The 27,112-nt window shown below is 38.9% G+C and overlaps 4 protein-coding genes and 2 long non-coding RNA genes across 11 annotated transcripts in view; 3 read left to right on the forward strand and 3 right to left on the reverse strand.

The window, feature by feature from the left end:
- The window catches only part of LOC136278354 (uncharacterized), a 1,038-nt gene extending 925 nt beyond the window's left edge, over positions 1 to 113 (reverse strand). Inside the window, exon 1 of the mRNA XM_066161942.1 lies at positions 1 to 113. This exon is cut by the window's left edge and continues 925 nt beyond it. Coding sequence (XP_066018039.1) covers positions 1 to 62 — 62 coding nt within the window. The 5' untranslated portion in view covers positions 63 to 113.
- Positions 1 to 2,839, forward strand: part of LOC136278357 (uncharacterized) — a 4,115-nt gene extending 1,276 nt beyond the window's left edge. For both annotated transcript variants that reach the window (XR_010716273.1, XR_010716274.1), the window contains exons 2-5: positions 121 to 317; positions 784 to 1,080; positions 1,719 to 1,878; positions 2,312 to 2,839. This is a non-coding gene — a long non-coding RNA (uncharacterized lncRNA). The remainder of the gene's footprint in view (positions 1 to 120; positions 318 to 783; positions 1,081 to 1,718; positions 1,879 to 2,311) is intronic.
- A 200-nt stretch (positions 2,840 to 3,039) lies between these two features.
- LOC131797793 (uncharacterized) lies at positions 3,040 to 7,832 on the reverse strand. 3 transcript variants are annotated; one of them, XM_059115447.2, is made up of 8 exons: positions 7,718 to 7,832; positions 7,445 to 7,484; positions 7,244 to 7,343; positions 6,346 to 6,431; positions 5,556 to 5,654; positions 5,168 to 5,215; positions 4,663 to 4,731; positions 3,040 to 4,065 (listed from the first exon to the last, which is right to left on the reverse strand). In XM_059115447.2, the coding sequence occupies exons 1-8, from the start codon at positions 7,792 to 7,794 to the stop codon at positions 3,991 to 3,993; spliced, it is 594 nt and encodes a 197-aa protein (XP_058971430.2). In that variant the 5' UTR covers positions 7,795 to 7,832; the 3' UTR covers positions 3,040 to 3,990. The 3 variants fall into 3 exon arrangements, with proteins under 3 accessions (XP_058971430.2, XP_058971432.1, XP_058971431.1); XM_059115449.2 differs by having other exon boundaries at positions 3,059 to 4,065; positions 7,628 to 7,739; XM_059115448.2 differs by lacking the exon at positions 7,718 to 7,832 and having other exon boundaries at positions 3,074 to 4,065; positions 7,445 to 7,711.
- Positions 6,813 to 16,861, forward strand: LOC131797786 (medium-chain acyl-CoA ligase ACSF2, mitochondrial). The gene is made up of 21 exons (XM_059115437.2): positions 6,813 to 6,944; positions 8,076 to 8,231; positions 9,304 to 9,475; positions 9,984 to 10,112; positions 10,446 to 10,499; positions 10,601 to 10,719; positions 11,327 to 11,383; positions 11,467 to 11,584; positions 11,687 to 11,782; positions 11,878 to 11,936; positions 12,706 to 12,795; positions 13,038 to 13,129; positions 13,251 to 13,327; positions 14,004 to 14,111; positions 14,195 to 14,343; positions 14,461 to 14,515; positions 14,682 to 14,768; positions 15,245 to 15,297; positions 15,650 to 15,707; positions 16,004 to 16,072; positions 16,226 to 16,861. Exons 2-21 carry the CDS (start codon positions 8,086 to 8,088, stop codon positions 16,274 to 16,276), a joined length of 1,839 nt encoding a protein of 612 aa, XP_058971420.2. The 5' UTR covers positions 6,813 to 6,944; positions 8,076 to 8,085; the 3' UTR covers positions 16,277 to 16,861.
- On the reverse strand, positions 16,639 to 25,869 carry LOC131797787 (medium-chain acyl-CoA ligase ACSF2, mitochondrial-like). Of its 3 annotated transcripts, none has more exons than XM_059115438.2 (20): positions 25,660 to 25,869; positions 25,119 to 25,290; positions 24,433 to 24,561; positions 24,055 to 24,108; positions 23,781 to 23,899; positions 23,523 to 23,576; positions 23,102 to 23,219; positions 22,465 to 22,557; positions 21,765 to 21,823; positions 21,319 to 21,408; positions 20,851 to 20,942; positions 20,281 to 20,357; positions 20,058 to 20,165; positions 19,564 to 19,724; positions 19,075 to 19,129; positions 18,684 to 18,770; positions 18,319 to 18,371; positions 18,075 to 18,132; positions 17,295 to 17,363; positions 16,647 to 16,776 (listed from the first exon to the last, which is right to left on the reverse strand). In XM_059115438.2, exons 1-20 carry the CDS (start codon positions 25,782 to 25,784, stop codon positions 16,717 to 16,719), a joined length of 1,833 nt encoding a protein of 610 aa, XP_058971421.2. In that variant the 5' UTR covers positions 25,785 to 25,869; the 3' UTR covers positions 16,647 to 16,716. The 3 variants fall into 3 exon arrangements, with proteins under 3 accessions (XP_058971422.2, XP_058971421.2, XP_066018028.1); XM_066161931.1 differs by having other exon boundaries at positions 18,070 to 18,132; XM_059115439.2 differs by lacking the exon at positions 17,295 to 17,363 and having other exon boundaries at positions 16,639 to 16,776.
- LOC136278361 (uncharacterized) lies at positions 24,924 to 26,994 on the forward strand. Its single transcript, XR_010716281.1, has 3 exons — positions 24,924 to 25,010; positions 25,165 to 25,488; positions 26,143 to 26,994. It is a non-coding gene; the product is annotated as an uncharacterized lncRNA (long non-coding RNA).
- Positions 26,995 to 27,112: the final 118 nt, after the last annotated feature.

Consider the following 27,112-nt stretch of genomic DNA (forward strand, 5'->3'; position numbering starts at 1 on the left):
TCATCCACTGTGGCACTATAAGAATGCCCTCTGCTTGGTTTGCATGTATTTTCTCCAGACATCTCCCAATTAGACTAAAAGGAGGAAATGCATAAAAGAATAAATTATTCCAATTTACAGGAAATGCATCCACGAACAAAGCTTCCAGGTCTGGATGCCATGATGAGTATTTGGCACATTGTTTATTCAAACAGGATGCAAAGAGGTCAATTTCAGGACTACCAAACTTATTGGATCTAACTGTGGATCTAACATCCACTCTGTACGGTCATTAAATACCCTAGATTCTGCATCAGCTTCTACATTTTTACATCCAGGTAAATATGCAGCACTGAGCCAGTTATTATTAGCAATACACAGGGCCCAGATTTGTTTAGTTACCTCATTACATGGAATGGATTTACTTCCACCCATGTTATTTATGTAGGACACTGCAGTAGTGTTGTCACATTGCACCTGGATGTGTTTATTTTTGTGTGCACCACACAAAGCTTTGAGGGATAAAAATATAGTGAGCAGTTCAAGGTAATTGATGTGATTTAGTGCTTCTGTGGGGGTCCATCTGCCCCCTGCTCTCTGGTTGCCATGCACCCCTCCCCAACCTTGAGAAGAGGCATTAGTTTGGATTACTATATCAGCTTCACTATGTTAGATTGATTTACAGGAAAAAGGTAGGTTTGCAATCCACCACTGCAGTTCCTCTCTTGAATTAACAGATAGAGATATTTCACTAGAGAAATTGCCTTTAGTTTGTCTCAAACCCTCAGTTTTCTCAATATCAAGGCTACAGTAGTATAATGGGCCATGTTCCACGGCGGGGAAGCTGGAGACCATAAGCCAAATAACCTCTGCTAGATGAAGTATGGTGCGATGGGAGTTACTGAGAAGCTTTTCACATGCTTGGACCACCTTCTCAACTCTAGCATGAGAGAGTCATACTGTCATTGACACTGAGTTCAGGACAAAGCCTAAATATTCGAGTTGTTGAGAGATGCAGACAAGACTTCCTCTTGGATTACAAATCCAAGATCTCTAAGCAGTTGCACTGTGTTCAAGGCATTTTCATGACACTCATGAAAGGTATCTCCTTGCAGATAAAGATCGTCTATGTATGTAGATGACAAGAAGCCTTTTTCTCTAAGGACTTTAAACACAGGTTTAAGCAGCTTGGTAAATATACGGGGTGTAGAGCTTAACCCATTTGGTAGACATACATATTGATAGAGGTTGTCCCTCCACACAAACCTGAGAAATTTCTGGTGCTCTATAGCAATTGGTACTGAATAGTAGGCATCTTTGATGTCTATTGATTCCATAAAACAACCTGGTGTAATAAGTTCCAGGACTGAATTCAAGGATTCCATTTTAAAGTGTTTGTATACAACAAACTTGTTTAGATCTTTTAGATTCAAGATCATGCGATAATATCAAATTCTTGTCTTCCTAAGCTTTCCAATGTATCGAAAAACAATAATTGTTTACGCTAATAATTTGCGCTTAAAAATGCAACCAGAATCTTAATCTTTCATCAATCCGAAGTGTTCCAAAAGGCATCAAGGATAGCCCATGAAACTCTCAAACTTTGAATGCGGAAATCGTAACGATCTTCTGACAATTTTGCATTGCATCCCTCCCCTAGTTGGGAAGTGACATGCAGAAGACATGTTCACAACGCACTTTGATCGGAAGAAATAAAATCACATTCTATCGGTTATTAGGTGTGTGGACATAACTACAGCAGAAGACACAGCCGCAACGCCACAGACAAAGTTCATCGTCAAAGTGCTCACGAGGGCAGACGAAGACCATGAGGGCATGAACTTAATTAGTCCCAGTGCACCTCATCTTTTATCAGCTGAAAATGAAAATGGAGGATAGGTAATGGTAGCATACGTAGATCGAGGGTTCTTTTAAGGAGTTTGGTATTTCGTGACCACTGTACAGATCTAGTAACTTATCGATAAATATACACAAAATTCCTAAAAACAATGAATGCATCTGATAGTCAAGGACAACCCTGTGGGTGAGTTTCATCAGTCTTGTATTTGTCAAAGTGCTAGAGAGCTTTGTTATTATATCAGATAAATACGTGTACACAATGTGATTTTTCCTTTGCTATAGAAATGAGATTCATGAGTCATAATTTTTGGATGGGGGAACGGGGCTTTTTAAGAGTTTTTATCAACGAAAGGCTTTAAATCATGACTTACTATTAATAACTATCAGGCTGATTGACTGATTGACGTAATTTGTGATTGTTTGACTGACTTATTTTCTGATCAGTTGATTGATTGATTCTTTGATTTCCTAGGTGTCTGACTGATTGCATGGTGCTATGAATGAATGACTGATTGATTACCATCAATTGTCAGCCCAATAGTGCATTGTTATTGTAAAGTATTGTCATGTAGTGTTGAAGTATACAGAAATGTCACCAAGCTCTGCCTTGGGTTTCAGTATTGATATCCTCTCAATGATAATTAATCCTTACACTCCTAAGAGTGATGATCATCTAATATCGGACCTGAATCACACATGCAGGTCTTGAGAATAGAGGAAATGATCACTGACTGAGGAAGCTCTTGAATGTTAAACAAATCCTTCTTGTCAGCACCTTAGGGATGTATAGAGAACAGAATGGAGAATATGCATACTGATGTTAGGGTGTAGAGGGTGAAAAATAAACAGAAAAATACAGTCCCTCATGTTTAACTCTTTCTCTAGGCTGATAGTCTTTCTCATCCAGTTTTGTAGAACCTGCTTAGTAGAATAGGTTACACTTGTTGTAACCATTACACTACATGTTATTTTAACTCAAGGTAGAAAGCTACTTTAGTGATATCACTCCTACTTTCCTGTATTTTTCAGATATACTGGGTTATCCAAATGGTGCAATAGGTGCAGCAGGAGTAACTGTGATAGTTATTCATATTATTGTTGGTTTTTACATCTGGGTTTAAAAATTTCCAATTTAGATATTTTTTATTATTACAATCCAAGATAGGGTAAAACAAAATAAAACAAGTTTGAACCTGAAAATAACTTAATTGTAGTAATATATAAAAATACCTTCTGTTGCACTCATTTTACTCAAATTTCATTGCAATGTCAATAAATGACAAGCATAAAACAATAACAGTTCAAATAATTTTATTTGACTTTTTTGTTTTACTCTTCAATGAAACATAAAGATCTTGTTTTATTGCATTCCACTTTGTGGAGTAACCAGCCAAATTATGTTGAGTAGTAATCATTAAATTATTTCTCTTTTCTGCTCAAGTTAAAAATTTTGTTGTGAAAAACTTACTATGCCAGTCCTATGTTATTTCCCCCCTTTAATGCTAATAAACATTTTGGGGTTTTATTGAATGGTTCAACTATTTGTAATTTAACTATTTGTATCTGTTTTACTTTAGCAGTGATAAGTTTTAGATTTTAAAGGGAATAACCCAAGCCTAAACTAAAGCTAGTGGATGTCATAGTTCACAGCTTAGTTGTAATATTGAATTTTAACCCTTTAACTCTCATGAGTGACCAAGACAGAATTTCTCCTTTCAATATCAATACAATTTCAAGAAGAAAAGTGATGAGAATAAAGAAAAATCGTAATGAGCAGATTATTAGTTGATTCAATACCAGATTCCTCAAACTAACATCACAAGAACTATATGGCTGACAGTAAGGAGAATTACTAATGAGATCTTGGGAGTTAAAGGGTTAAGTGAGAATGCCAATACTGGCCAGAACTTCTTTTGTGTCATCCTCCTCATGAAAATTTGTTATAATAAAATAAAATTAAAAAAATATATTCCCTGTGTTCAGACTACATAAAATTTATTTTAAAATTTCTGAGCTCTGAGAATTTGAACCTTTTTGATAATTGTATTATTTTATTTTATGAATCTTGATTCACATCAATTGAACAAATTGTAGGCTGGATAAAAGTCATCTTGATTATCCACATGAACTTGTTGTGTTTCATGGTCCTCATTAGATAGGTCTGCTAAGAACAGGGCTTTCTTCATCAACTCTCTGTTCATAATTGAGCTGGGCTGCTGCGTGGTACTGAAAATTTTCACAAAATGTCATAGTTGATGAACAAAGGAAGCACATACAAGAGGTTGATATGTGTGAAGAGAAGAGAAGTTTGACACATGAGATTGCAGATCAGAGAATTCTCTACCACTTGTGCAGAGTTCTCCAGCTTAATTTCACAAGCTTGGTTCTTTTTTCTTTAAATTAGACTTGGAGAGCATTTTCCCATTTCTTCATTCTATTCTCCTTCTGCTACGATTCTTAATGAAAACAAACTTAGTCAAGTAGAAACTGGCCTGATTTTCTTTTTTTTCAATCAATGGGATACAATGATACAAACTATTTACTTAATAACCTTCCTAGAACCTGAAAAACTGCAATAAATCATAAATTTGATAGATCAACTCCTGTGATTTGATTCATAGTGTTATTCTCATTTCAGCTTCTGTACATTTTCTTCTGAATTAGTTGTGAGAATTTGATATTACAGCAAGGTACCACTCTTTCGCTGATGAGTTTGTCCGTTCTCATCTTAAGTTTGCCCAATAATGTCTTGGTATTGTTAGGAGAAGTTAGATGTTTAATCTACTGTGGGATCTGAAGGGCTAGGAGAGTTGTCAATCCTACCTGATCAGTGATGATGTCTTGTTGTCTCAGAAATTTGAAATAGGAGAAAACACACATCATGAAATACACCTAGAAAAAGACAAAGTTCCTGTGTTGTTAAATCAGTTTTTTCTGAAAAAATATTGAGATTGATTCATCTGTTCGAAAGGCTTCTATTATTTTATTTTCCAATTATTTGGTCAAATAGAGGAATACAAACAAAACAATTTTCCATTAACGGGCGGGTCTGTCGGTCATTCGACTTTTCATTGCAGGAAACTGAGTTTTCAGCCTCTAAGAGAACTTGAAGTCATAATTGAGCAAGGGACATGAAATGGTTATGGAAAAAGGCTCAAAGAAAATTATATTTTTTCTCTGTTTTTGTTGCTGTTGTGTTTGTTTCAAGAAAGCAAAATCAAGTACATTTTATTTTTGCAGTTCGCTTGAAAAAATTGTGCCGTCAAGAGCTTTCTGGGCTGAACTTTTTTCCCCTTCGTACGTATTAATGAAGTTTTGTTCTACTTACAGCGATGACAAGTGTGATTGCTTCCGATATGTAGACGGAACATTTCAGCTGCAATAAAACGACAATCAAGTGCACTGTCAGATTTCTAAGAGCAATGTCTAACAGCATTTAAGGTCTGAGGAAATCGGGCTTTGAAATATATTCTGAAGGACAGTGACCTGGAAGGTGCGTAAGACAACCTCCTTCAAAGGAAACGAAAGTAACGAAGCTAGAAATGCGTGTTTACCCTACACAGTGTGAAAACCTTCACGTAATTCCCCCCTCTCTCTAGTTAACGCCATGATAAGGAAGTTCTTACCACACGCCGGTGGACTTCATAAACTGGTTGGAAATTTAATGCTCCCCCCCCCCCCCACACAATTCACGACAACGATTCGTGGTTACTTACCTTGACATCGGAAAGCGCATAAAAAATGATCACAAAGATGGAGGAAAGCTCCTCAATCAAGACCCACACCAACCAGGGACACAGTAGCCACTTCAGGCGCTGAAGACATAGATGAAAATCCGATTAAATCAATTACAACTATCGACATGTCCTAAACCTTAATCGTGAGTGCACGAGGGTCTGTTTCCAGAAACATAATTAGCGCACATTTCCAGGTTTTCTGTCAGTATTTCGCAGTAGAACTTCGGGGGTATTACCAAATGAGAATCCCCCCCTTCAGCTGACATTTTTATAAATTCAAGTACATAATATCACCTTACCAGTAACACGTCTATCAAGTCTCTGATCTATAAAAATTGCCTCTTTTTTCACAATAACGCTTCGTTGTTCATTTATAAATGAATCGAGGCGTGAGCTTGACAACTTGACTTTCATACATTTTTATTCTAAACAGATGTTATTTACAAATGATATTAGTTTACCACGAACATCTGTTTTCCGAAAGGTCGAATTTGAACTTCAACAGAAGACAAACGTTCGACGCTAAATGCTTTAACTCCCATGAGTGATTAAGACAGGAGTTCTCCTTACAACATTAATACAATACCAAGCAGACGAGTGATGAGAGTAAAGAAAATATCAATTAGGGGAATATTATTTGATCTAATACCAAGTACTCCAAACTGATGTCAAGAGAATTGTATGGCAGACAGTAAGGAGAATTAATGGTGAGATCTTGAGAGTGAAAGGTTTTAAATTAGTCGATAAAACGCGAAATCAGTGAGTAAACCTTAAGTAGGCCAAACATCATCAATAGTGACACTAAAATGGACACCGCTGCCACTGACAACTGAAGGATTGTTATGAGCTGGAGAGCTATAGAGGAATAAATTTGATAAACACAGTTAGTATTTCTCAAAGGTGTATACCAATAATTTTTCGGTTCATTTCACTGAAGACGTAACGACTCTATCTAAAATGATTCATAAGAACGCGTATTTTTTCCGGAACTTTGGAAAGTCACTTGGCGTCAACGCCTCAGTAAGTTTTCGACAGAAATATTTCATATTTATGTAGTTTTACGCTTAAAGCTTTTCACGTTTGATTAAGCTTACATTGTTACTCGATCAGAGAAACAATTTAATGACTATCGCAGGTAGGGGTACTATTATTAGGATATACGCTGCGTCATAACGGCCAGTGTAAACTAGGATTATCAACAAACGATGTAATATTGTGCAGCCTACTTGTAGCATAGATCAATACTCTGAGTCTGACCATAAATGAACATTCCCTTTGAACACAGCTTCACAGGCGCGTTGAGAAAGGGCCCACCACGCTCTCCCTTTGGCCTATAGCTTGTTACTTGTTTGAGGAAAGAAAACCAAGGTTTGTATTACATGATAACGCTTTTGCAGGTCGCAATTTGTGTCGATTCGTTATACTTTTACCTTATGATTATTTCAGTTTCGTTCCTTGTCGTGCGAAGATGCACAGGAAGTGAAAATTAAACTGCTGAAACTGCGAAAATTTCAACTCCTTATATTAGACATTGTCATTACCTGATTAGCAAGTCCATAGCGCTATTTGTCAGAGCCCACACGAGAGAAATGAAACTCTCATTCAATGAATATAAAACGATTCAAAGAGCACAATGAAAATCGCAATTTTACTCTTAGAGAACTTACTTTTAAAGTTGATACGCAGCTGGTTTCTCGTATCCAATGTCATCCGCTGGCGAAACTTTAGATTAAACTCCTCAAGATAAACTCTTGCCGTCCCGATGAACTACAAGCGAAAAAAACCAACATACATATATCTTAGATTACAGAACCTCTGACGATCCACTCACCCGGAAATAAGCGGTACAAATATAATTCTTTTCTTACCAAGCTGCATAATCCACAGACCCATGATCCTTCGTAGATACTAAAGCAACACAGAAATGTTTTAATGACCATTTTCCCCAAGTTTTGGGAAAAACTTAGCTTGTGGTTTGAACGATTCGAGAAAGATGTGTCTCCTTATGTTGATGATATCTGCTTTTCCGTTTTACATTAATTTATTCTTACAATATGGGACTTTCCATCTTAAACCGGCTTCACAACTTTCATTTTCGAGACGTCTACATTGTGTTTGACATTAACAGTTTCGAAACTAACCAAAACTGGTTTACATGGCATGACGGAAATGGTTGGCAAAAAGAGTGTCTCAAATATTTGCTCTGGAACTTGATCATAACGTCAGCCTACCGTGCACTTTTTCCATGAATTAGACGCGGTTGAGTGAAGTCACTTCCTGTCTAATAACTGTTTGCACGCCCATGCCTGCCTATGAAATCTTTCCAAATTTTGCTTACCAATGTCACATGCCTGGTCACAGGGAGACAAACCTGTAGATCTAAGGCCGCGTGACGTCAGCTATTTGATACGCTTAGTATCAAATAATTAGTAAGTTATATAGTTGGACTTCTTACATTTTTTATATTTGCAACGGTCGATCTCGGCTGCATCTCCGTAGGCTTTAAACGATGGCGGCGATCTCCGCTAGAGGGCCAAGTATACTGAACTCTGCAGCAAAATGCGGTAATCTTAGATTTCGTTTTCAATGGATTGAAAGATTTTCCAAGCCAGTATCGTTTGGATTCTGCAAAAGTGTTCGCTGTTCATCCACAAGGTGAGTGAAGTACTCTAACTCACGTGAATGTCCGTCAATCTTTGCTTGGAGACGCGATTCAATCGCATTCGAGGTTCGATGGTTATGACCGATCTCCTCCCCAACAACTTTTCCTGTTCCATAGCAGGAACAGGGAAGAAGATCTGTGAGGAGGATTGCATTTCAGGGGCTCTCTTTATAGAATGAAAAATTTTTGGTAAAGTTTCCGTACAGCCCCATACTATTGTAAAACAAATCTGTTTTCCTAATGTAAATATATTGTTTTTGTCACTGTTTTCTCTATTCAAGAACTGAATGTATAATGTAGTATGTCGCTTTGCGGAAATTTTACCAACACTTATTAGGGGAAACGTCAAAAAATGTCAACAATTTTAAAGTCTGCTTCTTAATTGTCTTCACTTTCGCTGTCGGTGTCAAATTCATTCTCTAACTCTTAAAGATCTGTAAAAATTTGTCTAGTTGACGCATGCACATGCAATATTTGCAATGTTTGGCTGGCCTAATCTGTCAGATATTAAAAAATTTGACAAATTCCCAGTTGGGATATTCCAGAGATACACAATAACCATTCCTTACCCCTCACCCCTTATTCTCATGAAGGGGGGGGGCGCGGGGGGAAGGGCAGAAACAAAATCAGTAGACGCAACCTACCAGAGAAATGAGCCAGAATGACTTGGGCTAACCCACTCAGCCAAGACACAGGAGTTAGGCCATACCAGTTGTCTGGGATCTTGGATCTTGGAGTCATTCTTCAGTGACTTAATCAACAGGACAGGATACTTTTTACACAGAATCATATTTACCCAACCTGCTTGGTGTACCCCCTGCTTCTGGTACTCTAAATTTCTTTTTGTCTTAATAGACAGAAATGCACAAGAAACACAACCTGTCTGGTGCAATTTCCCATCAAATGTTAAAAGAGGGGGTACCATTCCCTTCCCTAGGGGTTACCAAACCAGCCCAGCCTTTGAAATTGAACCCTCAGCTATAACCCTAAACTGTCCAAGAGTGATATCAGTAAAGCTCCCCTGGTTACCAACATGATAATATAACTCCACTTTATCTCAAACAGTTCTCACGAGAAGCTCCAGTTTAGTTATTGTCATGGAATATCTTCAAAACGTTTCATTGGTGAAACAATTGGACAAAGGCTAGATATGACCGTGGAGAAATTCCCAGACCGTGAAGCTTATGTCTGCTGTGAGGACAATGAAAGGGCCACGTTTGCTGAATTCCAGGGAGAGGTAAGAGTTACCCCTTAAGTTAATCCCTGGGAGTGACAAGCATCTAGTTTTTCTTAACAGTATCACCCTTGAATCAAACTTTAAGGTCACAAGAGTAAAGGAAATGATTACAAACTCCAAAATCTCTGAATTTTTAGACATATTCTCCTTGTAAGGTAACCATAGGAATGTATAGAGAGCAGTGTGGAGAATATGCATACTGATAGTAGGGTGTAAAGGGTTACCAGACGAGACAAAACAACTTCAGTAACCATGGATGATAAGTACAGACAAGCTGAGCCAGAAAAACTGGGTCAACTTGATCAAATCAAGGCTCTCTGGTCAAATTTCTTCATGAAATAATAAAAGTAATGACCTTAAAAAGTTTTATTTCATTGTTTGACTGGTTTTGTTCAATTTGACTTTTCTTCTTATGAGCTCCGACCAGAAAAGTTTTTCGACCATGGGTCACTCACCTCAAATGCAAATGAATCTTTATTCATTACTCGTTACTTTATTTATTTTGTAGGTAAACAATCTTGCTGCTGGACTTCTTGCTATGGGGTTCAAGAAAGGTGACCGTGTAGGAATGTGGGGTCCTAACATGAGAGAATGGGTTATCACTCAGTTTGCCACTGCCAAGGCTGGGTTAATATTGGTAAGTGCACTGAGACTAATACTGGCTAATGCTGCACTAATACATTTTACTAGGAGTAGGGAAATACTAGCTTGCATTGGATATGATATTCACAAATTCCTGGATACACAGGGCAGATTAATATTAGCTTGAAAATACCAACATTGGACTGATGTTAGACTTGAACTGCCAGTAATGCAAAATCAAAATTTATGACATTGATTTGGAATGTTTATTTTTGCATTGGTGGGTTAAGATGAGTGAGAATAATTTTCAAGGAATGTACCACATATAACTTGGACCAATATCCCTTTTTTTAAATCTTTTGACAAAACTTTTATTTTTTTTTTGTAGGTAAACATAAACCCTGCTTATCAAACTCCTGAACTTGAGTATGCTTTGAAAAAGGTAAATTTTGAGAATGGCTCATTAGTAAATAACTAATAATCTAAATTTTTTTATTGCAAGATTGACTGGTCTTTGTAACATAATTATTTGCTAAATCTCAGGTTGGCTGTAAAGCAATCATTATGGCTGACAGGTTTAAAACACAAGATTACTACAGCATGTTGACGCACATTGTACATGAACTGCCACAGTCGAAACCAGGCGATCTCTTTAATGAAAGGTCAATCATTTATTTATTTAATAAGACTGTAAAATAAATGAGGTTTTCACTTGTGCTGATGTCTTGTGCTTGTGAAGTAAAGTTTACTAGAGAGACACTGCTAGTCAAGAGATTCAGATCACACTATTACCTATTAACATTTCTGTGATAATATTTAACAAAATTTATGTTTTCAAAGTTTGAGTTTCAGTGGCCATAGATAGTTAGTCAGTCAAGTTTGTGCATCTTATGGTAGAGATAGAAGGATGATTTGTAAGTATTCAGGTAATTATAACATTGACCAGCTTCCATAATAAGTCTGAAAAGACTTGAAATTCTTCAATATCAATTGTCAGGCCTAGAGAGGCATGGAATTTTAAAGTAGGTCATGGACAATTATGGAAACAAATGAACTTAATAGTAATTTTATTTTAGAACAATACAACACTTTGCAATGCAGTATGATATGTGATATCATTCCTTTTTGTTTAATACTTGGCATTGGTTACAGAGTTTTAATTAATACCTCTACATTACTTGGTATTTTTTTACAGTTGGCCAGTTGGGTTATGTATAAATTAACAAATTTTTTTGTCAATAACAATGTCATCTTTGATTTTCTTTACAGAGTTCCTGATCTTAAGCTGGTTGTTATGGCCAGTAAAGACCATCAAAGGACCTTCAGGTAACAGATGCTTTTATTTGTATTAATACAGCAAGGAAAGGCCAATACCTGTCAACTTGATTATGACTGGACTGTCGTTTCAGTGGTACAATGTCATTTCAAGAGTTGGTGGAGATCGGAGGAACAGAAGAGAGAAAAAAGTTGGAGGAGTTAAAGAATGAACTCCAATGTGATGATCCTATCAACATCCAGTTTACGTCAGTAAGTTGCGCTCAAAGAGAGCGAAAGCTAAAGGGGAAGGTTTCTTTGTTTTGTTGTCATTCTTGATAAATCATGACGTTATATCTGTTGGTTAATTTGCAGGGTACAACTGGTAACCCAAAAGGAGCAACTCTGTCTCACCACAACATTCTAAACAATGCATATTATGTGGGAGAAATTTTGGATTATGAGAATCAGGTATGTTTCTTCTTTTTGGCACAATGGCGCATGACAAGGAACTAAAATCATTCCCAGGACCAAATTCTCATTGTATACACATGTATTTTGTTTAGTACTCCAGAATATGTATTCCTGTTCCACTTTACCACTGTTTTGGGATGGTGCTTGGAAGGTGAGTATATATACCGCTAATTTAAAGTCAACAACTGTGTTGAAAACGTAAATTAGCCACCGTAAAGAGTTTTAAGGCTGACGTTTCGAGCGTTAGCCCTTCGTCAGAGCCATTGGAGGAATTGTGGTTTGTGTGTGGGTTTATATTCAGAAAATGGAGCTACGCTATTGGTGGGAATATGGTGACGAGAAAACAAGAATAAATGAGTGGAATGAAAAGCGCTCATTGATACCGCTACTGCCTTTTAAAATTCCCTAGAAAAACCTGAGCGTTCGACCTTCTCCGACCCTTCCTTTCTGTCTTCCGCTGAGAGCTTACCAACACTAATTCAATAAAGCACTTCTGGAGTAAGGCAATAAGATTTCAACGCAACGCAAGTTATAGATTGAAGCTATTACAGTTCGTTTATCGTAAAAAGATGATGTGGAAATTTCCCAGGTTGTCATTCATAATCTGTTTCAATCTTCTCCACCCTCAACTGTCGTCTTTTTTTCTTTGTTAAATCCCACCTCCGCGTTTTTTCACCATCCCATGGATATATGTTGTGGTTTGCTGAATTGACGATAACTTTGTATACAGGAAAAATCATAAAGCGAAAAATATCGAAACATCGCCGCTCTCTCAATGGAAAAGGATCATCTTTACTTAACTAACTTGCTCGAGGGAAAACGCCAATTTCACAAACATTGTAAAATTTTTTAACTATGGTAATTTTCCAGAGATTGACAAACAGGTCGAGAGATTACCATCTTCTAACATTGCTTTTCAGTTTAATGAGTGCTACGTACGGAACTACCTCAGTTTATCCATCTCGAGGATTTGACCCTGGCGCCGTTTTGACAGCCATTCAGCAGGAAAAGTAAGTTCTGTATCAGATTCGCTCCATAAAGTGATTTGTGAAACCCAGTTTTTTTGGGGGGGAAGGGGCGGGGGAGCCAGTTTGTTCCCTACCTCTGTTCGCCGATACCCATCAGTACTCTTGGGTGGAGTAAAAAAAATACAGTCCAATGACCCGGCTAAAGATCGAACATCTCTGTCGGAATTCTACTGTTTAAAGGCATCGAAATGTATGGTTTGTTGGTTATTTTGTATTTTTTGCAGGTGTAATTCTCTTTATGGTACGCCTACGATGTTTATCGATGTCCTGAATCACCCCATGTTGGAAAAGTTTGATGTTAGCAGTCTCCGCACAGGTCAGGAAGTGGTGATACTTGTCCGTAGAAGCTGTTGTACTGTGAATGCTTCTGGTTTATGAATAAAAGACTTTTTATTTTGTCAGTATTTGATTTTACAGCTTGGATTTTGTATTCTCAGGTGTTATGGCCGGCTCACCGTGTCCTATTGAGGTTATGAAACAAGTTATAACAAAGCTCCACATGCCACAAGTTACGGTAAATAGCATCGTGTTCAAACAAAAGATGACGAGCAGACAGTTACACTCGGTCGGTCAGCTATTCGACCAGGCATCCTGTCAGTCAGTAATACTGTCAGTCAGTTAGACGGCAGTCGGTCAGTGAGTAATTCAGTCAATTTTTCAGCCATCACTTAGCCAGTAGGTGAGTCAGTTGCCCATGCAGTCGTCATTAAGACAGCCATTAGTCAATCAGTCTGTCTTTCGCTCTAACGCTCGAAACGTCAGCTTAGAAACTCTTTACCGTGGCCAATTTACATTAAATTATCTGCCCCACCGACGCAGAATCACAGTTTCATTAGAAACTTACCTCCTTTATTCAATGGTTTTTCATTTGGACAGACAGTCATTTAGTCGCTCAATCTAATCTATCTGTGAGACAGATTAACTGACAGACAGCGAGTCAGACAGACAGTAAATCAATTAGCCTGTCAGTTAATCAGTTAACCAATCAGTTAATCAGTCAGGCAGGTAGTCAGCTAGTTTGTCCCACATCCTTATCTGTTAGACGGATATACAGACAGAAAGTGAGTCGTCAAGCAGTCAACCAAACTTTTAACGAAACAGAATGTAGGTCAATCAGCTTATTAGTCAGTCTATCAGTCAAACACAGAGTCATGCAGTGATGTTCAGCAAATTTTTATTTTCGTTCTTAGATCTGCTATGGCTTAACTGAAACAAGCCCTGTCACCACACAGACACTTATGGATGACCCGATAGATTTGCGAGTTTCTACGATTGGACGCGTTCATCCAAATAATGAGGTAAGTGTTTGATGGCATATAAAAGACATCTTTGGCAAGGACTTCTATTTTGTAAACCGCTAAATAATACACACCTGTTGCAGACGAAAATCGTGGACAGTGATGACCGTGTGATGCCTGTCAATACTGCAGGGGAGATTTGCTTTCGAGGTTACAATGTCATGCTGGGATACTGGGATGACAAAGAAAAGACTGACGCCTGTATTGATCCCAGCGGTTGGTTTCACAGTGGGTAAGTAATTCATAAAATGTTCTGCGAAAACGCAGAAATGGCGTTTGATAATTCGCTTTTACTTTTTTCGAACTTGAATCGTTTGCTGACGCTATTCACTATTGCCGATTTTTAAAGGGATTTAGCCACGATGGACGAAAATGGATTCATAAAGATCATTGGGAGAATAAAGGTATTTTTTGTCTTAATCTACAAGTGAAAAAAAATTGTTTTATTTTGAATTTTCGGTCACCAATACTGAATGAAAGTACAATAACGTATTGTTACCGTTCATTTCCACGATAAGTTAGGTAACAGTTTATTTTTTTTTTCTTTTATAACTTTAATTCTTTTTTAAGGATCTTATTATTCGTGGAGGAGAAAATATTTATCCAACAGAGGTGGAACAATTTTTGTACAAACATCCTAAGATACAAGATGTTCAGGTAAATTGACTGTTTCACCGTCATTTTAATCCTCTCTTGTTCCAGTTAATACCTATTGTTGTCAATTTGATCTGCGGCTTTCGCCTGACATTATAAACACATTCAACACAGCGTCGGTTGGAGCTGTATATGGTACGGATTATTATTGGTTAATGTGAGCCTAAATGGTCCATAACTGCTACTGCTTATACCCGGTTTTCGTTGCATGAAGTGACTACGACTATGTTTACCCTCCCTGGGTGGGATGCTAGTGCATAAGAGGTGACTTCCTGCATTCCATCAAGCGCCCCTCTCCACTCCCACTGAGGTGAAAGAGAAACTGTGAGAAAAAGTGTCGTGCTCATCAAGAACACAACTCTATGACTTAGCCGGACCAATGACCCAGCGCGCTCTAGCTAACTGCTAGACAACTACGTTTTACTTACTTAAATTCAAATAAGTTAGTTTTTTCCTTTCTTTTTTCGGCCTCCTTTCAGGTGATCGGTGTTCCGGACCCTCGATTGGGAGAAGAAGTCTGTGCATGGATTAAGTAAAAATTAAATTTCTTCCTGGAAGTATTGTTCTTAGCGATAGTACTTTTAAGGCATTCTTCTCTCACGACCGAAATGCGGAATGTTCACCATACGAAATTGAGATGAAGAGCACGTGATCATGAATCGACTAATCAGCCAGGAGAATTTAAATTCTCAAGGCGTTCTAACGGATGTAGTTAATTTCTGTTTTGATTGGATGATCTATTTGCCAATTCGATACTCTGACTGGCTACTGGTCCTAAAAAGTCGTCTTGTAATGTACTGTGCGGGTAACATTAGCATCATAATGTCAGATACATCTTTGTGTTTTGAATCGCCTTTGTCTGAACGAAAAATGATCTTTATTAGGTTGCACGCAGGTGAAACAGCCACACCAGAAGAAATCAAAGAATTTTGTAAAGGCGAGGTAGGTTTAAAGACCACTTCGACTTTCGTTCTTAATGAAATCAATTGCGTCAAAATCCCCGTGTTGTCTTTTTCTTCACATTTCTTCGAATTGTGCCTTTTCCAGCTGTTTGATGTAAGCCAATCACTGCTGAGTATAATAGTTGAAAAAGTGACGCCGATACAGTCGGCCTCATCGCTTGAAGAAGACTCGTAGTATGCAGTCGAAACGTTGCTCTTTACACCCGAACTGACTTCATTGTGGAATAAACGATGATGCTTCGTTTCAAATATCTGTTCCCTTTTTTTTTTTTTCAGATCTCTCATTTTAAGATTCCTCGCTATATCAAGTTCATTGATGAATTTCCTCTCACCGTGACGGGAAAGGTAAGGATGCCGGGTACAGAGAAGGGAATACACGGGGAGATACAAAATCATTCAGGGAATTTAAGACGCAGCGGGAGGGGAGTTCGTAGTCATTTTGTCACTAAGAACCTGTTACCCAAACTAATGACAAACTCAAATTTCGCGTTTCCTCAGGTGAAGAAGTTTGTTATGCGAGAGAAAACTAAAGAAGAGCTGAATCTTTAAATGAAGGAGAGATGATTGCAAGAAAAGATTTTAAAGCAATGATCTTCACAATGCGTTGGCTGGACCATATGGGACACTTTGGTGATACTTTCTTGGACCAATCACGTCTAACTTTATGAAACAATTTCAAAAGATGCTTCCTTGAAGTATAATCATGCGCTGTAAGAATGTGAAATTCTTCATCCTTGTATATATAAATTAAATTACTAAGAGGACGCATATAAATGACAAAGGTTTCTTAGACTTACTTTTAATGAAATCGATGAACTGTGAAAGAATACAATAACGGAGACACACTTTCGTTTGAGGTACGTGTCGAAGAAAAAAGCTCCGTGAAGATATAACTATTAAAATAGATTCTACGTAAAAGTACACGGTTAAAACAGTTCTATTTTTACTACTTTCTTAAAACAAAATTTCTGTATCCTTTTTGCTCAGAATTACGTTGCATAAAATTTGTACTCGTTTTTCGCTTGTTCCCTCATGACATATTTCATAACCTAAAGAGAAAAAGTTTATTAGATTGATTAAAAGCTCTTCCCTATATTTACTGAGGGGGCACTTTTATTTCGCAGCGTTTTTTCGTGGAACTTAAATAGTGACGTGAACTATCACCAGTAATAATTATAACTGTTATTGTTGTTTTTCAGTAAATGGTTTGAACACAGGATTAAGAGTTGATCGTATGATCTGATGGCCCGGGTGAGAGTAGTCCTGGAAAAAAACTGATGTCGGTTGTGGTGACTAACGTTTCGACAACCACGGTGGAAGTCGTCAGTAGAGCCTCCGGTGAAGTCATATCAGAGTCTCTGATGGCTCTGAAAATGACTTCCGCTAAGGTTGTCATAACGTCAGTCACTACTATCAGCACCAGTCCTTCTCAGGATTACTCTCACTCGTGCGATCTGACTTCACCATCAGCTGTCGTTGTTTAATGTCGTAGAATACAATTTAAACCAGATTTGACCACCAAAACGAAAAAAAAAAAGCCAAGAAAAATCTCTACCGACTACTTTACCTTTCCAGACGCTGTCATTGGATAATCATCAACGAATTTGATATACCGAGGAATCTTAAAATAAGCAATCTGTTGAACCCAAAATAAGTGGTAAATTAGGGCCTTTCCGCACTAGCGATAAAGTTGTTTATTTAGACAAATTTACTGTCATCACCAACATTTTACAAGTACCTTAATTGATGTTTGGGGAAAAAAGGTTAGGTGTGCACTCGAGCCAAAAGGCCCCACTTCCTGTAACATGAAGCGACTTATAGTTGTTACTACCTTTCTGTATGGAATGCAAATTCATTGCAGGTTACCCACCCCTCCCCTCTCCCCAGAATTTCGTCAGGGTACCCTGACAATTCGCCAGTACCCATTTCTACTAATGACTGAATGGAGAGGGGAAATGTGATAGTCATATGTCTTACTCAGCAACACAGCTTAATAACCCGGCCAGGTCATAAACGCGGAATCCAGCGCACCGACAATTAGGCAGCCGCTAATCTTGTACCCAGATGCTGCAGTGTACCTGTAACTGAAATGTGTAACCGCTTGGCTGAGAAAGGTCTGGGTACGAGACTAGGCAGCCACGTTTTCCCCCAAAATGATTTTGACAATCGTGGAAAAAGTAACTCGACCACAAAGGAGAAGTAAATTCTACGATGAAAAACCAACTACTCGTCAGTGATCAACAAACAGCATATTGATTCATTCCTGTAACTGAGAATCCATTTTTCTCGTGAATAAGCGTTCTATTAATTTCCCAGCCAAGACTGAAAGATATTGTACGTACGTAACCTGATCCTTGCAGAAATCTTTAACCTCCCCCGCAGACATAGTTTCTCCTGCTCTCAGCCTAAAAGAGGGCGCAAAAAATATTTATAATGGAGACTGTAAGTTCTGACTGCGGTTTTTACCAGAGTACAAGGCAGGTTTGTGAAGTTTACCTCACTGAGTAAGATTATGGGCAACGCGACCGGTGGGTGCACCATGTAAGCTCTATTCATTTATAGCAAAATGGCCTTTTAATGGAGTAACTTACTTTATCCAAGCACAGACCTCTTCTCCAAGTCTCTCGTCTGGCACGCTAATAATCTAAACAATTGAAAACCTAATCATAAACTTCGCAAATTATTTAAAGAAAAAGACACCCTGAACATAATTTCTCTCATACACCGTTCCTTAAAAGTCGAAGCATAATGAAATTTTTGTTGCTTTCGAAAATGAGGTAGGCACAAGTTTTAAATCATTCAAGTATGAAACCAATGTGTATGCCGTACTTGCGTCCCTTATTTTACAATTTTAAAAGATCAGTTACACAACTTGGATACACTTACATTTACTACAACCTGACTCAAAAAAAAATCGGCAAATATTTTGCCCTTTTAGGGATATATGTATCTTTACCTGTGCATCCTGTATTTTTGGATGAGTGTGTAGAAAGTATTCAATTTCTGCTGGGTAGACGTTTTCTCCCCCACGCATGATAACATCCTGTGGAAAGATCAAATGGTTTTCAGTAATGCAGGTGCAAAGTAACGAAAAACATTCTAAGAGTTTCTCGATTGAGTAACGTAATCACATCGGCCAATCAGAGCAAGGCAAACTATCCAATGGAGACAATGAGAACTAAAACAAAAACAAGCAAACTGCTTGAAGCGCGGAAAATGTTAGTGAGTCGTGCTTGGTTTTAGTTTCGCATCTGATTGGTTGAAAAGTTAGGACGATTTTTCTAGACCAATCACAGAGTGCGGTGGAGTAAAGACTAAAACAGTCTCAAATTATAAATCAAAGTTACCTTCAATCTTCCAACGATCCTCACATATCCACGTTCATCCATTGTTCCCAGATCCCTAAGAAAAATTAGGGTTTTTTTTTAAGAGTGAGGCGTGGACCAGAGACAGCTGAAGTTGTTAGCTTGAAATGCGCAACTATCGGTGTGTTCGGTAGAGTGTTAAGTGCTCCCTAAATATATTGGGCTTACTCGTAAAAGAGAGCCCTCCATTGCTCGTTACCAGAGAGCAGCATGGCGATTCCAGGTACTACTGTCTTCCTCAAGCTAGTGCCTCAGTGTAATCTCGTACCCAGATCGCACCGTGTAACTGTAATTAATCGTGGAAGGTTTGCGTACGAGACTAACTTTAGTGATATCCTCCCGGTTTCGCGACCCACCTATATAAAGCAAGGAGGAAAAGAACGAAGAAATGCCTAACCCCTTTCAAGTACATCCTCCTCATTAGAATATATTGTGTTCTTTATGTAGGTAGCCCTGTCTCCTTCATCTTACCCACTGTGGAACCATCGTGATGGCTCAATAACATCTTCAGTTCCTCTTCCTCTTCCTCTTCCTCTCCCCAAGTAGCCCATCATGACAGAACATCCACGGATGCATATTTCCCCAGGCGTATTTACAGGCACAATGTTTCCTTCGAAGTCCACAATCTTCATCTGTTGAACGGAAAAGGAACATTTTGACCTTACTTAGTTCGTTTTAACAATTCACATAAACTTACATTTGCTTGCTTCAAAATACATAAGGGAATCAAGCAGGTTAACGAGCATTTGATCAGTTACTTATGGGCTAATAAGACACCATTTTTAAAGAGAAGTTTGTCCTGCATATTGCTGAAGATTTTTGAGAAGCAACATGTCATTAAACTGTGTCACACCAGGAGCCATTGTTAGTTGATGGTTGTTCCTGCACAGAAGAAACAAGCGAGACTCATTAAAGTCATCACAGGAGACAGTCGCATAAAAAGCCTGTGATTGGGGCTATATTACCTCTGTGTGCGGGTAAACCTTTCCTACGGTGGTAACTTTTCTTTCCAAAGGGTCATCGAATGGTGTTTGAGTAACAAGTGGGCCTGTCTCTGTCAAACCATAGGCTACCTAGAATTGAAGGGTTACCACAGTTACGGTAGTGAAAGAGGACACTCACGGGCGCTTGTTCGGGGAGAGGCTCTACGTGGAGGATTTATGGCATGCATGCAAAATGTAAGTTTACCGTCAACTGCTTCAGGTTCAGTTTACTGATAGCTTGTCTCATTACTTCTTCAGGACAAGATGTAGCTCCAAACAGGCCTACAGGTCAACAAAAACAAAAACTTTGAACATTAGAGATGTTGAACGTTTTTCAGATGCAAAACAGGCAAACGGAACCGGAAGGAGAAAGCGACCGATTTTGCCGCGCTTTGACCTCAACCAATTGTAATCAGTTGGAACTAGATAATACGCCACAGAGAAAAACATCTGTAATAACCTGCCGGGAAAAGAACGTGCAACAGCAGCTTCAGCCTACAGCTTGGTTCTCAAAAGTGCTTTCTCGTTCCATGACCAAGTAGGTTCATGCCACTTGTTATGTACAAAATATAGAAATATAGTTCAATTTTCACGCGCAAATAATTAGACCGTGTTCCTCTTCCTGCAAATAAGGCTCTCTCACCCCACCCTCCTCTCACCCAACCCCCCCTTCCCCGCCTTCGCACTTCACTGACTCCCCCGACTTGGAGTGTGGATGCTGATCCAACACAGGTAACCCCCCTCAGTATGTTGTGAGGAGAAAACTTGAATTTACCTTTTCTTAAGCTCGATAGGTCGTAATTCTTTAATTCAGGGTGAGCAAGAATATCGATTACCATTGGAGGCGTTCCGTACAAAGTATCACATCTGTAAGACAAACAAACCTCGTGAAAAAGGCGATGCCGTAAGCGCGGATGAAAGTATTATTTTCTATTCTCGGCTCCTGACACGAAATTGATCGTGTTCAGAATTCCTTCATTTTCAGCCAGCCAAAGTGCAAGGGGTCTGATAATGTACGTGACTTCTCCTCTCCTTATCGAGAAATAAAAATGATAATTTTAAGTCCTAAAACGACGTAATAAACCCTTAAGTGTTAGTTCGACGTTAGTGAAACTCCCCTCGTCTGACAAATCCTGAGAAACGCTACACGTCCTAACAAATGTAAGATGAGGGGCAAAGTTATCCAGAGACAGTGCAAAGGAAAAGGCGGGGGAAAAGTGATGCCAAAAATGATCTTTCCTACTTCTCTTCTTGTACCGCTTTCAGTATGGCAGTACTGTTATATCCACGGGATGGGTAGACAACAGAAACTCCCCAAACTACATTCACCAAACTATAATGTAAAAACAGAAAGATTTAAGCAGACAATCCATTCCCAAATTGCTTTTGTCAGCTATCCTAAAGATCAATCCTCTTATAAAGACGCTTGAAAGCCGGGAAATACACTTGAAAGCCGGGAAATACACTTGAAAGCCGGGAAATACACTTGAAAGCCGGGAAACGGAAAGGGGAGAAGAGTGGCCCTGGGAACGAGATTATAACCTCGTTAGGGTGATTGACAAACGCAAACGACTCATGCTGGACCAACTGCGACTTAAGAAGTTTCACGGCTTTAATTTTACGATTTAGCGACACGAGATGGAAGAATATACTTAAACTGATATAGTAGACAAAAGATGGCATTTAAACCTGGTAACCGTGACACCTCCAGAATGGAACAGAGGCCAGGGATTGCAGATTCTTGATGGCTATATGGGCAACATAAGGAAACAGATGTAAGAAGCAAAAGAGATATACAACAATTATCCATAAAATTGTACTCAATAAAAAGCAATAATTAAAGGTCGCCGCATAGGTTAATGAAAATTTTTCAAGTTCAGAAAATTGGAAAATAGCGCGGAAAATCAGAAAAAAAATTTGTTACTAGAAACTTCGGGAGAATGGATATCGGGTATCTGTGAAGCTCAAGAAAATATGCAACCATTTATTGGGAAGTGCGATAAACGTGTGAGGGGTTAGGGGTTTGGGGCTACGGGTAGGGTTAGCAAATGATTGAATAGCGAGCGCAAAAAGTTAGGAACAACATGGTGATTGAATTGCGCGGGTGAACAGGTAACCTGTGGCTGGAAAAAGCAGGAAAACGAGTAATCTGTGCCATGCTAATTAGACTACCGCGTGTAAGTGGTAGGAAAATGTAACTAGCGAGTAAAAAATCATGAGAAAATATCCTTAAAAAAAACACGACAAGTTGCCTAAGGAGAGGAAGAACCGTAGTTAGAAAAAAACAATAAGATAGACACTCATTCTTGACATAGACCTGAGACGCAAAGACGGTATTTGTACGGGCAAGTTCCCAGTTTAGAGCGGACAGCATTGTGTCTCATCTCACCTCACTGTAGTTCATGAACTGTCCAATCAGGAACGCGTTGTTTACCAAAGCATGATGGTTTATTGTCACACCCTTGGGACGTCCTGTGGTACCCTGCCGGAAAGATTGGAGGAGAAGCAAAATCATATGGAGTTTTTGTTTCCATGCACCATTACAAATAACTGCTAAGCGCGTTTAAGATTTTAAAGAGTTACCTAGTTGTTTTTTAATTGTCTTCCAGTGTGCTGATATTCGAGTATGGACGCCGACATCTTAGAAAAAACACGGCAACCTGGCCGAACAACCAAAACCATAACTCACAAATTCCAAAATATGCGCTGCTTTAATCATCACAACGCGCAACAATCATTATTTGAGTCAAGAATGCCTTTTTATGAAGATCCTGTAATTGTTCAAACAGAAAGCAAAAGATGGAAAAGAGGACAGAGCACGTTTACGGTAAGCTGATTCAATTTTAATCGTCAAGAGCTTTGATTGGGAAACGAGAGTTATGCCATATTACGAGGAAAAAACATTTTATGACCTACACTCAGTACTTCCCTAAGTGGAACTGGTAGTAGCTTGTGATGGTTGGCACAGCCTTTCCAGTTCGATATAAGCTGATAGAGCAATCAATTCGTATAACTGGTTTTCTTACCGAAGTAAATTGAAGACATGCTGGTTCGTCAAACTGCAGAGTGCTTTTGATATGGTTCACTTGGTTTCTGGCACCTTCGCCTGTTGAGTACAGCAACTCCTCAAATGTTGTAGTTCCTCTATAGTTTGAAGAAATGAAAGTGAGCAATTATTACATCTGAAACACCCGTGATCTTCTTAATATTATCCAGGTCACTTTAGCTACCGGCACGAGTTAGGTCATAGCGCGCAAGGGTGGCGCGTGAATACGCAAATTTCCGTGTTTGCGCGTCTGTGTGCGTGACCACTATAATCACGTGATGGGTAGACGTGCTTGTAGTCTAGAACACTAGGTCAATAAAGCAGAGCGAGAAACGTAAATTGTGATCTACGGTCATGGTCTAAAAAACGCGTCTAAAATTTTAACAGAGCACCGTAAGTACCTGAATGATTTTTTGCTTTTGCTTACAACAAAGACATCTTTCAGTTCTGGTAGCCTGTTTGAGAAAAAAATATGAATTATTACCAACTAAACAAGCGAAAAAATTTGCCTCATTTAGCTTCGATACTGCAATCCCCTTCCCTACTCCCCCCGGAAGTCGAATTGAGTTGAGTATGGGTATAATTTTTGAGTGTTGACTGGTAGCAGAGCAGCTCTCGGAGGACTCTCAAATGTATATTAATCTCTTATTTTTGATCACCTCTCAGACTGAAGTTCTCCAGGTTTTGCGTGCGGCAGTTCAGGTATCAATCTTGTCATTGTATCGTAAAAATTCTCTGTTCTGAATTCGTCCACCATCACCACAGCTTTACATCCTGCCTTAAAATAGAAGAAAATCACACATTTAGCAGCATTAATCGGTCGTTAATTTATCACATTTTAGACCTTACCAGATAAGGTTGAGTTCTGAACGCCTAGAAATTAACTGAGAGGATTACAAAATCGCTGCGAAAATCAATTCTGACGTCACATACCTTTCTCAGCACATACTCTGTCTCGGGTCCTTGGTATGCTGTATTTAAACAAACCTATAGATGGGAGAAAATCCAGGCCATAAAAAAACTTATTTTTCTCGTCCTAAAACGACCCTGATGACGCAAGGAAAAAAATACCTCAACTTCAAAGGATGGCTGAGCAAAGTCTAGCGAAAACAATGTTACTCTTTCCAGACCTCTGCCGTTTTCACTAGCTCGCTTTATGTCTACCTCTATCAGGCCCCCACTTGGTGAGAACCCGGCGTAAACTATAACTTTTTAACAATTGTATCCTCTACGAAATTTCTGTTATTAATAAATCGTGTAATCATAGGGATCTTAATAGACATTTGCGATGTTTATTGCTTATTTACATACCAATATAAGCCCAATTTGAGCTGCCGCAAGCTGTGTTATCAGCCATTCCCTAATGTTAGGTGCCCAGATCCCTAACCGGTCACCTTTTGTCAGTCCTCTTGAAATAAGTCCCTCGGCAAGTTGATCAACCTATAATATTTGTCAAGTTGACAACCGTTACCAAAGATTGACGTAACCTTTATGAAAGTGTTCAAACTCCTGATGCAGGAATTCCAGGGTTGCAAGAGCCGACAGGATCTCGTTGGGAAACTCGGCGGAAAACCCGAGGGATAAGGTGGAAATTCTGGCGGGACCTTGGGAAGGAATCCAGCCAGAAGCCTGACGGGTATTCCTGAGGAAATCCTGGCGGGATACCGGCGGGAATCCGGAGGCAGACTCCGTAGGAAGCCAGTAAAATGTCCCCTGGGAAGCCAGTGGGAATCCCGAGTGGTATTATGGGTATCTTATGGGTGATATTTTATGTGAAAATAATATCGCGAACGAAGTGTTTCGTCCTGACCGGTGGCCGGTCATTTTTCAAAATGTTGCAAAACGATTAGGCTGTAGTTTTGCCGGAGATGTTTCGCGAAGGACGTAAGGTAACCGAAATTTTCGGTTTTTTACCTGTAACTAGAGAGATCGCTGCTACAAGTACAATTAACACTTGATTGTCGCAAGAGTAAAAGATCCGTCGTTCAATATCATACCTCTTGTTGGAATTGTGAAAACGTTGCTCTGTCTCCATCTTCACAGAAAACATATGCCTCCCTATCCGGGAACTTCTCTACAGTCTTGTCAAACATTTGGCCAATAGTGTACCCCAGGAGGGGTTGGAGAGACGTGCCATGATAGTAACTTTGCGTAAGCTTCTTGTTTGTGCTGAAAACAACTTTGGATTATTAGAACTTCAATCAAGCGATACAACCTATTGGGGTAACAAGACCGTTTGCTCTGGGCCACCTCTGAGAGCGGTTTCCTTCATAACCATTTTTGATCGTGATCATGGGGATTTCTAACGGGTCACGCGCCGCTAGTTAATCAAAGTTTGAGCGACAGCAGATTTACGTTGAGGATGTGGTGAGTGGTATCCATTGAAAATAAACTTTCATGAGTTGAATGCATTCACCAGCCGTTTTGGGAGTTGCATGTATTTGTAGTAAAGATTTAGATTTAGATTGAGACTACCCTGGTTGAACGGATGGAAAAGCTAGGGGCCAAAACCTAACAAATCTTTGCATGTTAACATACCTTCTCCTTGAATCAAAATCACGAACGTCTCTTACTGCATTCTGAGTTTGGCATGATTTGGTAGAAACAAACCTTTTCAGATAGGCTCTAAAATATGCCGCTGGTTTTGTATTCTTTAACCACATAACAAAGACTTTTGGAGTCGCAAAGGAAAGGCCAAAGAAAGCGTTGGCAAATTCGTGAACAGAGTCTTCAATCGCAACAAATATCTGCTTCAGTCGAATGCTAACATTACGTGACAAATCTTGTTTCTAAATGTCACGTAATTTGCAAATCGAGTGGCAACCTATGCCGGAAGTGCTATTAAAAAGGAAGTCAAAACCAGCACAGAGTTGACGCAGGCTATCGACTGGGGGACCTAGAAAAGGAAGTCTCCCTCTTCTTTCAATCTAACACGAATGCTCACATTTTCAGTCTGGTATAGACGACATAAATTTCATGGTAGCCTTTGATCACCTGTTCCCTTTTTTTTTTTTTTTTCAGTAGGAAAAGAGGCAGCGGGCAGAGAGAAGGGAATGAGGGGAAAAGATGAATTTTTCCCTATAATTTACGAAAGGTTGCCCTTGTTCAGTAAAGGAGCACGCGAGCCTTCCTAAGGCGCCCCCGATATCTCTTGAGGGAGAGCGATGATCTTACAAAGACGGAACATGAGAAAGCGGCGTAATCAAGCCAACCTCTCCGTCAGCGAAACCGACTGCTACCTTCATTAACATTTCCCCTGCCTTTACTAAATTCTAACTGACTTACATGACTTCTTTTATTAGAGAGTCTGTCATTTATGAAGTTCTATAACCACTTGATAATTGCGAATTCTATTTTTGTTTTCGATTTCTTTAGCACCGAATGATAGCAATGAAATAATAAATAATAATAATAACAATGATAATAATAAAACACAAACTGAATTAGGAGGTTTCAATGTGTAGATTTGAGGATCTAAATTTTTAATAAATATCACGCTCATGCTACTATCACACAAGCAAATTAATTCCACGTTTGTCTTTTTTTTTTTTGTGACGTCTTAAATATCGCCGATCACTCTCCTTGTTTTCGTCTTTGCTACTTGATAGCTTGTAACTTTAGGCTGACAAACGAAATTAATGTGCACTCTTTGGGGTATTACCCAAGACTGCGTTCAGAAAAATATTTAAAAATTCTCTTATAAACATAGTGTCTTTAGGTAAGTATGCAGCATTTTGATTCGTGAATAAACAATTCGTTTGTGAGGAGTTACTAAAATCTTCACATTTTGCATTTTTCATAGCATTTATTTGATCTTTGCCTCTGGCGTCAGAGGCATTTTCAATTATTCATGACATTCCTGGTGTTGGCAATTACCACGCAAACTAAATATTAATGTCTTTCTGAAACCTTTTTTCTCTTAGATTTTCTCTTAGCAATAATTACACCTTCAGAGGAGTCGAAACAAACGGAAGGAGAGATATTACAAAAA

Source organism: Pocillopora verrucosa, chromosome 14 (genome assembly GCF_036669915.1).
Source record: "Pocillopora verrucosa isolate sample1 chromosome 14, ASM3666991v2, whole genome shotgun sequence".
NCBI classification, from domain to species: Eukaryota; Metazoa; Cnidaria; class Anthozoa; order Scleractinia; family Pocilloporidae; genus Pocillopora; species Pocillopora verrucosa.

What these genes read in the sequence shown, in the direction of transcription:
- LOC131797793 (XM_059115447.2), bottom strand. Translation starts at nt 7,794, where the DNA reads ATGATCAAGTTCCAGAGCAAATATTTGAGACACTCTTTTTGCCAACCA. An exon ending in GCTGCGTATCAACTTTAAAA is followed by an intron (nt 6,432 to 7,243) that starts GTAAGTTCTCTA and finishes ATTCCTCTATAG; the next exon opens with CTCTCCAGCTCATAACAATC. An exon ending in ATGCGCTTTCCGATGTCAAG is followed by an intron (nt 5,216 to 5,555) that starts GTAAGTAACCAC and finishes GTTTTATTGCAG; the next exon opens with CTGAAATGTTCCGTCTACAT.
- LOC131797786 (XM_059115437.2), top strand. Translation starts at nt 8,086, where the DNA reads ATGGCGGCGATCTCCGCTAGAGGGCCAAGTATACTGAACTCTGCAGCA. An exon ending in CCAAGGCTGGGTTAATATTG is followed by an intron (nt 10,113 to 10,445) that starts GTAAGTGCACTG and finishes TTTTTTTTGTAG; the next exon opens with GTAAACATAAACCCTGCTTA. An exon ending in AGATCATTGGGAGAATAAAG is followed by an intron (nt 14,516 to 14,681) that starts GTATTTTTTGTC and finishes TTCTTTTTTAAG; the next exon opens with GATCTTATTATTCGTGGAGG.
- LOC131797787 (XM_059115438.2), bottom strand. Translation starts at nt 25,784, where the DNA reads ATGTGGTTAAAGAATACAAAACCAGCGGCATATTTTAGAGCCTATCTG. An exon ending in CATGTCTTCAATTTACTTCG is followed by an intron (nt 22,558 to 23,101) that starts GTAAGAAAACCA and finishes TCTTTCCGGCAG; the next exon opens with GGTACCACAGGACGTCCCAA. An exon ending in CAATGACAGCGTCTGGAAAG is followed by an intron (nt 16,777 to 17,294) that starts GTAAAGTAGTCG and finishes TTTTCTCTTTAG; the next exon opens with GTTATGAAATATGTCATGAG.